General features: G+C 39.1%; 1 protein-coding gene across 1 annotated transcript in view; it reads right to left on the bottom strand.

Annotated features, from left to right (window-relative positions):
- The window catches only part of LOC126236462 (fatty-acid amide hydrolase 2), an 88,778-nt gene extending 78,923 nt beyond the window's left edge, over positions 1 to 9,855 (bottom strand). The window contains exons 1-2 of the mRNA XM_049945781.1: positions 9,679 to 9,855; positions 2,338 to 2,556 (exon numbers count right to left, since the gene is read on the bottom strand). Of these exons, the coding sequence (XP_049801738.1) occupies positions 2,338 to 2,556; positions 9,679 to 9,702 (243 nt within the window). The 5' untranslated portion in view covers positions 9,703 to 9,855. The remainder of the gene's footprint in view (positions 1 to 2,337; positions 2,557 to 9,678) is intronic.
- Between the last annotated feature and the right edge of the window lie 4,102 nt (positions 9,856 to 13,957).

Here is a 13,957-nt window from a genome sequence, read left to right on the forward strand (position 1 = left end):
GATGGTCTGGTGTGGTGTGTGGGATACCAAAGTCATTGGACATTTTTTTATTGATGGTACGTTAACAGCCAACAGTTATCTGAGGTTACTGGATGAAGAAGTGTTTCCCTCGTTGTTAACGGAGGATGGGAGATTTACGGAATTCTTCCAGCTTGATGGAGCCCCACCACATTATGGGCACAATGTGCGAGCATACCTGGATGTGCAGTTCCCTCAAAAGTGGATTGGTCATAGGGGTGCTGTGGAGTCGCCACCACGTTCACCAGATTTGACTCCTTTGGATTTTTATCTTTGGGGATCAAGTCACAGCACTGGTTTATTCTGTGAAAATACGGGATTTGCATCATCTAAAGCAGTGCATTGTTGAGGTGTGTGGTCAAATTCAGCCAGATGTGTTGGTCAAAGATCATCAGGACTGGGTTCGGAGGGTAGCATTAACAAATCAACATAATGGACAACGTATCGAGCCACTCCTATGACTGTTGGTGGTCTTGGGACTGTGTAACATCGGCGTAATGTCTCTTCGCCACATAACACACATGATGCCGAGCGTCCCACCGCTGCCACATGTAACTGGCTATAGCCTGAGAATGAATAAAGCTATGTTTAAAATAGCAATGGCATTGTTTTTCTAGTGAAATTCTCTATCTGTTTGATATGTCACATGACCACATTCCCATTTGAAATTTTGGAGTTGAATCCAAGATGGCGGCTTTCAAGATGGCCGCCATGTTGGTGGCATAGGCTATAAAGTTTCCCCCTTCCCGATCCTTGTGTGTAGGGACTCTGTTTCCTTGTTTGATACTCCATTTGAATTTTATTAGGGTGTTTCTGGACTTTTGGACCACACTGTATATCACTAAGCACAGTACTTATTAAGTTAGAACTACTTTACAGAAATCTGTTTGAAGTTCCATCAACACCACATGAACTTTTGTTTTAGAATTTTTAGAAATATATTAATTACAGTGAAGGATGTTGGTGCTACTTTTAGTTGCTTAAAGTTTTGTGGAATGACATTGTCAACATATTCTCTTGGTCCTTAAACTGAATCATTTAATAAAAATTTTTGCTGCTGCATTTAGAAAGCGATTGTTAAAAGTACTCACAACTCATGATTATCAGTAGCGACATTGTGATTTAGTTTAACTGTAATGGTATCTTGTACACTCACTGGCTGTCCTATCCCACATGGTTTTAATCTTATTATCTGCATCATTAATTTCCATCAGGGTATACATACTTCTTGACAGTTTAATGACTTTCTTTAAAATATTACAATATTTTTTTGTAGTATGCACGTAATGTCAGTTCTAGAATTATTCTGGTATTTTTATAAATATCCCTCTTCCTCTTACTTGACATTTTATTTCCCTTTTTTACCCATGGCTTACTTGGTATTTAATAGATTTTCTAGAAAACTTTTTAAGAAAGTTACTTTCAAATACCGACACAAATTCACTATGGAATAAACTGAATTTGACATCCGCACCTCTTTCTAGAAACCTCATCCCATACCACCTCTTTTAGCTTACTCTAAAAATACTGTATCCTCTTCTCATTAATAAGCCCCACTGTTTTGTACACCTGTCTCAGGGCTTGAGGTGCCATATTGTTTATTTCCATTAATTGTGTGTTATGATCAGATAGTCCATTAACAATTGGGTGCACATTAATTGTTTCATCCTAAAGACTGTCTACAAAAATGTTTCCGATTAGTGTCCTACTATCTTCCTGCACTCACAATGGAAAAACTGACCACTGAAATTCGACTGAGGCACCCACATAATGTTTTGGTTCATTTTTCCCGGCTTCATATTTTAAGGAATCTACACTGAGATATCCACAAACTACTTTGTCTTCTTGTCTAATATGTAGCTCAATAATGCATCTAGATTTCTCATAAACAGCTGAAAGTTTCCTAGAGGGCATCTCTAGACTGTTAAAATTATCTGAGAACTATTCTGCAATAGCATCCCAGAAGAAATTTTGGGTTTCACAGCTGATGTAGCTATTTGTTCTACAACTACAACAGCACCTCTGGCACATCCTAATGATGCTGTAGTGTAAGGAGAAGTATCATCATTGAGTGACTATAAATGGATACAGGATGACTAAGGCAGGATATCTATTAGATGTGAAGAATGGCAGCTTTCTCTAAACGTAGAAAAATGTAAGTTGATTATTGATGTTGATTACTTGGCTTCTTTTCAGATTACAAAGACTCCCTTCCATAAAAACGATGCAATGTAATGGTGATGATTCATATTCTGACAATTTGTGGTCAATATGCTAATCTTGCTAAGTGTAGAAAAAGCACTACGATTATTAACTTACTTCTTTGTTCCTTATTTTTTTTGCCAAGGAAAGTGCACTTTCCATCAAAAGAGAAGTTTTTGCTTCACGCACCGCTATCTTCTTGGTGTCGTCATAATACAGAGAAAAGCAGAAATCTATTATTCGGTCAATGATAATGCGGACTAGTGCCAACAACTGCACAATTAATGGTATCACAGTGTTCTTGAAGATCTTCATTGATTTTTTGTACATACTTTTCTGTGAACAAAGAAAAATACAGATCCTATTACACAAGAGAAAATTCCAGGATACAAACAAGAAAAGAAACATGAGGAAAGGCTGCCATTCACCTGCAGCTGATCAATGGATGGGATGGATGGTGTGGGAAAGGGGCAGCTGAAGACAGGGACCAGAGAACATCCAGGAAAGGTGGACTGTGAGGACAGATTCCTGTGCTTAAGGGATGTCTCCTCCTACCTTCTCAGTTCAGGAAAGTTGGTGCTGTTATTGGCAGCAACTGGATGGTTGATTTTGACATTAGCCTCAGTTTGATAGTGTCGATTCATGCAGGAAGATAGGTACCTTCTTGTCATATCCACATTTGAGGGTCATCCAGAAATTAAGTTCCCTTTTTTCTTTTAACATATTTATCCAGAAATATAGCACCAAGGTGACAGAGCTATGATGTACTGCTGCAGCAGTAGCTGAAAGTGGCAGCTCTTCTTCTTTCTCCCCCTCCCCCCCCCTCCCACCAGCCATGATGAACAGTCTGCAATAAAATTTCTTAATGCACAAAACAAGTGTCAATTGACAATCAACATCAGCTGTGGCACGTGTAAGGCCCAAAGATCATGAGCAAACAGATGCTGTGTTAATGGTGGAGGCAATTGTCCAAAGATTGTCAAAGTGTCCTTATTGCACAGGGCTGCAAGTGACCGCCCCTCCTCAATGATGATCTTATGTAGCTGGTGCAGCAACACATTATGGAGAGGATTTGCTCCACCGTTACAGATCTCTGCAGACATTTTCTGCAGATATTGCGTGCCTTGCTGCATGAAATTGTCACTAAATGGCTGCAGTTACAGGAAGCGTATGCTAGGTGGGTAATGAGAAACTTCACACTATAACACAAAACAAACTGCTTAGAAGTAACAGTGGGTACCACAACGACGGTGATGAATTCCTCGACCAGACTGTCACAGGTGATGAGACATGTGTTTTTAAATTGACCCTGGAAACTAAGTAGCAATCGACGCATTGGTGTCATAGTGGACTCCAGTCGAGATGAAGTTAAAACAGACAGTTCAGTGTGAGTAGTCATGTTCTGGGACAGGATGCACATTCCACTCATTGACTTCCTAACAAGAGATGAAAAAGTGAAACTGACTGTTTTTGTAAAACACTGAAAAAATTGCGATCAGCCATTCAAAACAAGACGTATGAAATGCTCAGTGCAGGTGTTGTGTTAATCCATGACAATGATTGCCCACATACGGCTTGGCACAGAACACTTCTGAAGAAGTTTGATTGGGAGCTATTTGACCATTAGCCAAACAATCCAGATCTTGTTCTCAGTGATTTTGATATTTTATTGGACCCAACAAATATGTACCTGCCAGTCAGCATTTTCACAATGGCAAAGAGCTGACAATGAGTGCTGTATGCTTGTTCCACTCCTACTCTATGACACAGGAATACAAAAGGTGCTACCATAATATGACAAGTGTCTCCATTCTGTGGTGATTATGTTGAAAAATAACTCAAGCATTGACGTATCTGTTATTAATAAAGTTTTTCATGTAACTATGATTTATTAAAAAATAAATAAATAACAGCAAAACTTAATTTCCAGACGATGTTTATACAACACTGCACAGTAATTGCAGAGCAGCCAGCATACAGCATGGCTGATATCAAACTTCACTGTACCTTTTTCTGAGAAGGAAACACCTGTTATTGGACTGCAGTTTGATATTGTGTCTCGGTATAAGGTATAATAAGTCTTGCCCTGGATTATCTACACGGGGCTACAACAGGGGTGGATTCTGGCCAAGGATGGCACATAGACATGGATTACAATATCATAGCTACTGAAAGGATAGGTTAATGGGAAATGGAGGTAGTGTATTTATCACCGTAGACAAGAAACTCAAATCCACTGAGACAGAAATGAAATGCATGCAAGACTGTATGGGCTAGCCACAGTACCAAGGGTGGGAAATAAACTTTTAGCAGGGTACTTCTGTCAACCACCAGACCCATATCCAGATGCAGGGAATACTTTACAGAACTCCTTAGTTCACTAATACATATATTCACCAATCATAATGTCATTATTGGAGGATATTTTAATCATCTAACAATCAACTGGTAAAAATTACAACCTTCTCTGAAAATCACCTACATAAGGAAGTTCAAAACCCCACTCATGATGAAAATATTGCACCAGATATTACTTGAAAAATAAAACTTGTTTCAACCTATATTAGTATACTGAACACCAAACAGACAACTTCTGTTGGATTTCACCTAGGAAAAAAATCGGAATTGAAAAAGAAGTCTGACAGGAGGCTCTCCATTACCAGACTATTACTAGCAGTCCTACAGAAAATTTGCAGGTCCTTAAAATGGGAAAAAAGGAAGGAATATGTTCTAATGAAATGTGTTTAAACTATCTTCATTTTAGTCATGACAGTGTGCCATTTATCTCTAGTGCAGAAGAACTTTAGCAGCTACTGACAGAAATTATCACAGAAAGGTTGAAAGTAAGCTATAAAATAATTACAATAAATTTATAAAACAACATAAATTGAACACATTGACAAAAAATCACAAAGAAATCATGGAACCATGACTTCCACTAAATACCTAGGAATTGCAATTACGAACAACATAAATTGAAATGAACACAGAAAATGTTATGGGGGAGGCAAACCAAAGACTGTGTTTTATTGGCAAGATACTTAGAAAATGTAACAGATCTACTAAAGAGACTGCCTACACTACAATCGTCCTTCATCTTTTAGAATACTGCTGTGTGGTGTGGGATCCTTACCACATAGGATTAACAGAGTACATCAAGAAAGTTCAATGAAGGGCAGCACGTTTTGTCTTATCGCGAAACGGGGGAGAGAGTGTCACTGACATGACACAGGATTTGGGGTGGACATTATTAAAATAAAGGTGTTTTTCGCTGTGGCAGAATCTTCTCACAAAATTTCAATCACCAACTTTCTCCTCCAAATGTGAAAATATTTTGCTGATGCCAACCTACATGCGGCGAAATGATCATCACAATAAAATAGCGGAAATCAGAGCTAAAACAGAAAGATATGGATGTTCAATTTTTCCACGCCCTATTCGAGAATAGAATAATAGAAAATTATAGTGAAGGTGGTGGATGACTCCTCTGCCAGCCACCTAAGTGTAATTTGCAGAGTATCCATATAGATGATGACAATGAATAGATGGACTGCAAAATCAACAAACAAGAGCAAAAATTTTCTGTATTATTTTTGGTAAACTAAATACAGTTTTTGATGGGTCTGAGACAAAGTTTAGAATGAGTGTGTACTGCCTGTTCTGATTTGCAGTAATGAGACATGCACTTTAAATGCGAACACCATAAGAAACATGGCGTTTTCCAAGAATTGCTTGAGGGGAATTAATAGGAGAGACAGAAAACAAGCAGATACGGGTACAAATTGGAGTGGAATGTGGTAGACCAATGAAAATTAATCAGATCTAGGTGGGGCTTGTAGCCAGGCAAATGAATGTTCTATACTGAATTCCAAGCAGTAAGAGATGGCTGAGACAATGATATAATGGGGGCGGGTGAGGGGTGGGGGTTGATACCATAAGAAAACATGAAGGAGCAGTATGAATGTGGACTGCAGAAGACCCTAAACCACAAAAAATTTTAGCAGAGACTTTTATCCAGTAGCAGTTGTCAAATGGCTGCTGATGACAGAACATTATTATTATCATCATCATCATAATTATTATCAAATACTACTTATATTGTAACAGAAAAATACAGTAATACCTACTGATTGTGAATGACTTCATTCCAGGGACATTGAAAACTAAGTTTTAAAACTTCATTCAGTTTATCAAAAGGACTTCTATCCATTTTTAACCTTTGTTTATTTCCTTTAGTGACTATCCATAACATTTTCAAATGCCCTAAATACCAAAATGTGTCATCTAGTCTTATGACTTGATTGTTAATTTGCCGGGTTTCCTTATATTATGACTGTTTTTCAGGCCCATTTTCAAACCAATTGCTTAATATGTACCATTATCAGCACTAGAGCCAGACAGCAAAAGTGGCATCTGCAAAAGAAAGTTGGTTGAAGCACGGTCCTTTTTCATTTTCCCTATTTAAGGATCTGACCAATTTCTGTAGGAATGCTGAGAACAATGTCAGTGATCCGGAATCTTCTTACATGAATTCTCTTTCGAGGTGTAAATTTCTCACTATCCTAAGAAAGTCTGGTGGAAGTTGTAGTAGATGAAAGATTAACCATAGGTTTCTGAACTGTTAGAGGGACAGGGTGGGAAGTATGGGCATGTCAGACAGACCCCAGAATGAGAGGAATCCACATGTTGGCATAACATGGGGAGACAAAAAAAATTTCCCTTCTCAATCTTCCCTTCTGTCCTCCCAGAGGGAGGAACCAACAATTCTGCAACCTAGGAATAGTTTCTTTTATATATGCTTTTGACTGTATATATTAGCAGTACTGCAATTCTGCCTCCTGAAACTAACTGATAGGCAGTTATTCTACCTACTTACAGTTTCAGAGAACTACAGAATGTCTTCAGTAATCACGACTCATGTCATGGCATGTCATGGGTCGACAGAAGCGTCCGATCCCATGCGTCTGCTTTGACCCGTGACGTAAAGGTGTTGTCGTGTGTGATGTCATGACGGCGCGGAGTTTGGTTTGAGTGTGGCTGTCTCCAGTTCTGTTTTATCTTATTTTATTTACTTTTCTGATCTGTTCGTTCTATCTCGTGAGATTTTTTTTTTTTTAATTTAAAAACACTTATTACTTATTTTAATTATCTGTTTCCTCCAATTTCTGTTTTAGTTTATTATATTTATCTTTCTGATCTGTTCGTTCTATCCCGTGAGTTTTTAAGACATAAAACACTAATCAGCTACTGAAGCATCTTTATCTTCTATGGGTTGCAGGGGTTACGACCCCTGGGGAGGTGGGTGGGTATTCATGCATGGCTGTCTTCACTTACATGTTGTAGCTACGCAAGGCGTCTAAATTTGTTTATATTTCGTTTGCCCCCCACCCAAAACACCCCATTTCCCGTGCTTGTCCCGTTAGTGTCATTAGGCTTCTTGTGGAAAGTGTGTGTGTGTGTGTGTTTTTGTTTCCGCCATATTTGTGACGTCGTGGGTCAAAGCAGACGGGCGGGATCGGACGCTTCCGTATTTCCCTAGTGTGGATGAATACAAATCAATTAGTGTCAGTTGTAAGTGGTTGTTAAGTCTCTTTATGATAGTAGCCTGCAGTGGCTGGTTCTACCTGTCAATATGCAGCTTGACTTGTTCTACATCCCTTTAGACTTTCCTTTACAATGGAGTTTACAGAACAGAATACATAATGAAATGTAAAAAACATGCTTTTCTTTTACAGTGACCAGCTTATACAGTGTTTCAGTGATCGAGTGCAATGTCTTAGAGACACTGCAATAAGGAAGTACTGTATTGTAAAAAGAGAAAAAGCTGCAGGTGGATGAATTCAAGTATTTCAGAAATAGGTAATTAATCATTGTACTCCTCCACAGTTTCATGTCCTGCAGTTTCCATCACAAAGAAATACCTTCAGGAATGTGAAATAAGTCAAGGTACCTATTAAGAAAATGAAGATGAAGTAGCTATTAAAAACTGCATTAATAAACATTAAAATACTTTAAATGATTAGTTGACACTCAAAGAAATAATTAACAGGGAAACAACTATTTTGAAAAAAGATGAAATTATCTCAGAAAAAATATTAAATAACTACTCTTCATATCTGACTTTTAGTTTAATATCTATAGGACCACACCGATATTCATCATACAACAAAAGTTACATATCATGCGAATATAGCCCTTTTGTATGAGTATTGCAACTTGTAATGCAGGTTAACAGGAAACTTAAATTATAGACTCTAGATCCAATCAGGCAGTGTGTAGTTGCTTTATGTAAGATTTCAAGATTTTTGCACATTAATACGCAGGGCATCACCCTGAGACCCAAATAATGAGGAAAAGTATGAAAGGAATATTTATTTCCTTATTGTTTTGTGGTTGCATAAATTAAAATTAAAATGAAATTTATTTTAATTATTAGGAACAAATGCCATTACCGAATTAATGTTGGACATGGCAAGTGAATGTAGCAATTCTAAAATAACTGAACAGGTCTTTGTAAGATATTCAGTTGCCTATCTTACAAAGTATTCATCTTATTCACTTTTGGTGAATGAACACTTTCCTGATTTCAGTTTAATTATCCAAAATGATATGCAAAGGATTCAGGTGAACCTAGTCAATAATACATTGATGCAGAATGAGTAACAGGAACTGTACAGAGGAAGCAGGTATATAATATTTAGGGAAATGGCTTGCAATATCTTTTATATATTGCCAGTGATGTATTATGATCGACTGGAATGGGTGACCAGTTGTATTGGCACAAATGTGGCACCAAACGGTTTCTCTTTTAGCCTATGCTATACTTTTAATGACATTCTAGAAATATGAAATTTATGTTTCAAACATGGCAAGCAATACTTGTTTGTTAAACCACCTAAGATATTCATTCTGTTCAACTATGGCGAGGCAAAATATCACGAACTACCACATTTTAAAAACAATTTCAGTCGTGCTGTTCTCTTTAAAAGGGGAAGTCCACATATGAATTACAAACTCATTAATGTAAATAAACAATGAGGAAGCCTCGTAACGCGATTATAAAATTTAGACGGTGGGAAGTTACATAAAATGTGAAAATTATCATATTGTAGGCACTCGGTTCGTGTTGTTTCTCTAGATGATGAACAATTTTTTTAGGGATGTCTACAGGCACAAAAGCAACATTGTTTGTTGACTGTCTCGACGATACTGAAAAAAGTGTGCACTTTTTCCCATTGATCTGCGAGGAAATACGAAAACCCAAATGAAATGTAAAAGCTAACAGAAAAAATAGACAATTCTCTGCAGTAAAAATTACTTAAATTTGTGGTATTCCTTAAAAGAACAGACAAGAGAAGATGATACACGAGAATTAGTTCTCAGGAAATTTTAGCCGTGTCTGCTTAGCATCTATCTCTAAATGAAGGGAATAAAGTTAATGTGCCGGTATCAACTTACGCGTTTTTCTTTCCTTTGACACATATTTCTTTTCCACAGAAGTGTTTATTCTTATGTGTCTGATTAGTTATACTGGTTTACTTCATATGACCCAAAACGTTAAACCCATTTAGCTTTCACCCTTTACCTGCGACGTGACTATGTTTACATGATTCAGCAATTTTTACGCACTGTCACCTATTGATGGCGGTTGTCTGTAAAATGTAGGATGAATATATTTACAATTCCTTTGTAGAATTTAAATTCATTCTGCGGAAATCCTGAATTATTGCCTACAATCATTCGCCAAGTAAACGCGTTTTTATTCAATGCGCAGTCAGTTATAGGCTTCACAATGAAAATGTTAAATTATCGGTAGTTTGGTAATTTAAAATTGTGTTTAATCGAGATTATTTTTATACAACAGAATTGCAGTTTTTCCTGAAGATTTGGTAAACTTTTATTCACATTAGAATGCGGAAAAGTTGAATTTATTTTGTATACGAAGAAAGGTGCTATCCATAAATGAACAGGGCACCACGATCCAATTGAATTCCTAACGGATTGTATGTAGAATTTGCACCGGAGTTGTATTCTCTCTTAACCATAAAATATTGTAGATCCTTCGTATAAAAGTCACATCTATCCAGAAAAAGTGTAGCAACCATATCCTCCCTCTCTTTATGTTTTATATATTATTCCTGTACTGTTTCTGACATAACCCATACTGTTGTACTGAATGGTCCAAGGACGGTTAAACAAATAAAATTAATAGATAATAGAGTACAGTCCTGTTTCATTGACATCTACCCTTGTAGAGTTGTAGTATCTTAAACGGCCGGTAAGCGTACAGCTTCGACCATACTAGGTCGAAGGCGTACAGTGATTTACTTTCGAAATTTCACGCACAGCAAATAGGGATAAAGCTAAGGGTGGTATCAAATTACTTCACCAAAATATCAGGGGAATAAAAAATAAAGTAGATCAGCTGATAATGTGTTTAGATTATCTTAAAAATAAGAATGAGATTGATATACTTTGTCTGTCTGAGCACCACGTAACTGTGGGGATGGAAAATGTCTCTATAAATGGGTTTAAATTAACATCTTACAGTTGTAGATCTAGTATGGATAAAGGAGGAGTTGCCATTTTCATAAAACAAGGGTATAAATACAGAACTGTTGAAGTAAGCAAATTTTGTGTTGATCAGCACTTTGAGGGTTGTGCATGTGAACTTCAGCTAGATCATGTTGTGTTGATATCAGGAGATTGGGAGCTATTCATAAAAAAGTTTGACTCCCTATTATTGTGTTATTAATCTGTGGTGATTTCAATGTCAACTTTCTAAGCAATTCTGATAGGAAAAGTGAACTAGAAGTGTTGTTGACTACTGTCCTGAGCTATGATGATGATGAGTCCCATACTTCTTTAAAGAGCGTAGGGGAGCCTTACTAGGCAAGGTCCTAGTGGAGGTGGTTTGCCATTGCCTTCCTCCGACCGTAATGGGGATGAATGATGATGATGAAGACGACACAACAACACCCAGTCATCTCGAGGCAGGAAACATTCTTGACCCCGGCGGGAATCGAACCCGGGACCCCATGCTCGGGAAGCTAGAGCACTACCGCGAGACCACGAACGTGTAGTGAAATTGATAACTTAGAATCAGTGATCAATTTCCCTACACATATAGCTCAGGACAGTAGTAGTCTAATACACTCCTGGAAATGGAAAAAAGAACACATTGACACCGGTGTGTCAGACCCACCATACTTGCTCCGGACACTGCGAGAGGGCTGTACAAGCAATGATCACACGCACGGCACAGCGGACACACCAGGAACCGCGGTGCTGGCCGTCGAATGGCGCTAGCTGCGCAGCATTTGTGCACCGCCGCCGTCAGTGTCAGCCAGTCTGCCGTGGCATACGGAGCTCCATCGCAGTCTTTAACACTGGTAGCATGCCGCGACAGCGTGGACGTGAACCGTATGTGCAGTTGACGGACTTTGAGCGAGGGCGTATAGTGGGCATGCGGAGGCCGGGTGGACGTATCGCCGAATTGCTCAACATGTGGGGCGTGAGGTCTCCACAGTACATCGATGTTGTCGCCAGTGGTCAGCGGAAGGTGCACGTGCCCGTCGACCTGGGACCGGACCGCAGCGACGCACGGATGCACGCCAAGACCGTAGGATCCTACGCAGTGCCGTAGGGGACCGCACCACCACTTCCCAGCAAATTAGGGACACTGTTGCTCCTGGGGTATCGGCGAGGACCAATCGCAACCGTCTCCATGAAGCTGGGCTACGGTCCCGCACACCGTTAGGCCATCTTCCGCTCACGCCCCAACATCGTGCAGCCCGCCTCCAGTGGTGTCGCGACAGGCGTGAATGGAGGGACGAATGGAGACGTGTCGTCTTCAGCGATGAGAGTCGCTTCTGCCTTGGTGCCAATGATGGTCGTAGCGTGTTTGGCGCCATGCAGGTGAGCGCCACAATCAGGAGTGCATACGACCGAGGCACACAGGGCCAACACCCGGCATCATGGTGTGGGGAGCGATCTTCTACACTGGCCGTACACCACTGGTGATCGTCGAGGGGACACTGAATAGTGCACGGTACATCCAAACCGTCATCGAACCCATCGTTCTACCATTCCTAGACCGGCAAGGGAACTTGCTGTTCCAACAGGACAATGCACGTCCGCATGTATCCCGTGCCACCCAACGTGCTCTAGAAGGTGTAAGTCAACTACCCTGGCCAGCAAGATCTCCGGATCTGTCCCACATTGAGCATGTTTGGGACTGGATGAAGCGTCGTCTCACGCGGTCTGCACATCCAGCACGAACGCTGGTCCAACTGAGGCGCCAGGTGGAAATGGCATGGCAAGCCGTTCCACAGGACTACATCCAGCATCTCTACGATCGTCTCCATGGGAGAATAGCAGCCTGCATTGCTGCGAAAGGTGGATATACACTGTACTAGTGCCGACATTGTGCATGCTCTGTTGCCTGTGTCTATGTGCCTGTGGTTCTGTCAGTGTGATCATGTGATGTATCTGACCCCAGGAATGTGTCAATAAAGTTTCCCCTTCCTGGGACAATGAATTCACGGTGTTCTTATTTCAATTTCCAGGAGTGTAGATAATGTATTTGTACAGCAAGAGGATGTAGAACAAACACATTCTTTCCCTGTGGTGATTATCTGACCATGCTGCACAACTGATTAACTTACAAAACATAACAGGGTGTACACTTCAGAAACCATTAAGTAAAAGTGTGATGGTGCTCAACCCAGTATATATAGATCACTTCAGAGAAAGTTTAAGAAATGTAAACTGGGAAGATGTATATAATGAGCTAAACGCTAATAATAAATGCAGCATATTTCTTGATAAATTTATATCCCTTTTTGAACATTGTTTTCCAAAGAAAATTACTAAATCTAACACCACAAACTTTTCAAAGAAACGTGGATTACTACAGGTATTAAAGTTTCTTCAGAAAGAATAAGAAAACTGTATGAGACAGCAAGAACTAGTAAAGATCCAGAAATAGTTTTACACTATAAAAATTATTGTAACATACTGAGAAAAGTTGTTTCAAAATCAAGAAATATGTATATTAGAGAAGAAATTAACAACTCCAGCAATAAAATCAAATCAATATGGAATGTTGATAGAAGGGAGACAGGAAATGTAACCACTGGGGTAGGTAGTATTACTGTTAAAGAGAATGAGACCATCTTAACCAACAGTACACAGGTAGCCAATGTATTTAACAATCACTTCTTAAGTGTATGAGAAAAAATTGGTGAGAATAATTCAAAAGAAAAAAGCCAGGCAGTACATGGATGAGTCAGTTTTGAAAAATTTTAGTCAGATTAAGTTTCATCTAACAACCTCTTGTGACATAAGGAAAATTATTAAATCTTTGAAAAATAAATGTTCTGTTGGAGTAGATGACATCTCTAACAAGTTATTAAAACAATGTGGTGCAATTACAACTGATGTTTTGAGTCACATATGTAATGCATCACTGACTCAGTGTATTTTTCCAGACTGGTTAAAATACGCCATTGTCAGGCCTCTCTACAAAGAGGGGGAAACCACAGATGTCAATAATTACCATCCAGTATTCTTGATTACAGCATTTTTAAAAATCTTTGAGAAAGTAATGTACTCAAGAGTGGCTAGCCATCTCAACAGTATTGGGATACTTAGTTAATTACAGTTCAGATTTCAAAAATGCTGTTCCACTGAGACAGCAATATACAGTTTCACTGCCCACATAATAGAGTCTTTA

This window comes from Schistocerca nitens, chromosome 2 (assembly GCF_023898315.1).
Source record: "Schistocerca nitens isolate TAMUIC-IGC-003100 chromosome 2, iqSchNite1.1, whole genome shotgun sequence".
NCBI lineage: Eukaryota > Metazoa > Arthropoda > Insecta > Orthoptera > Acrididae > Schistocerca > Schistocerca nitens.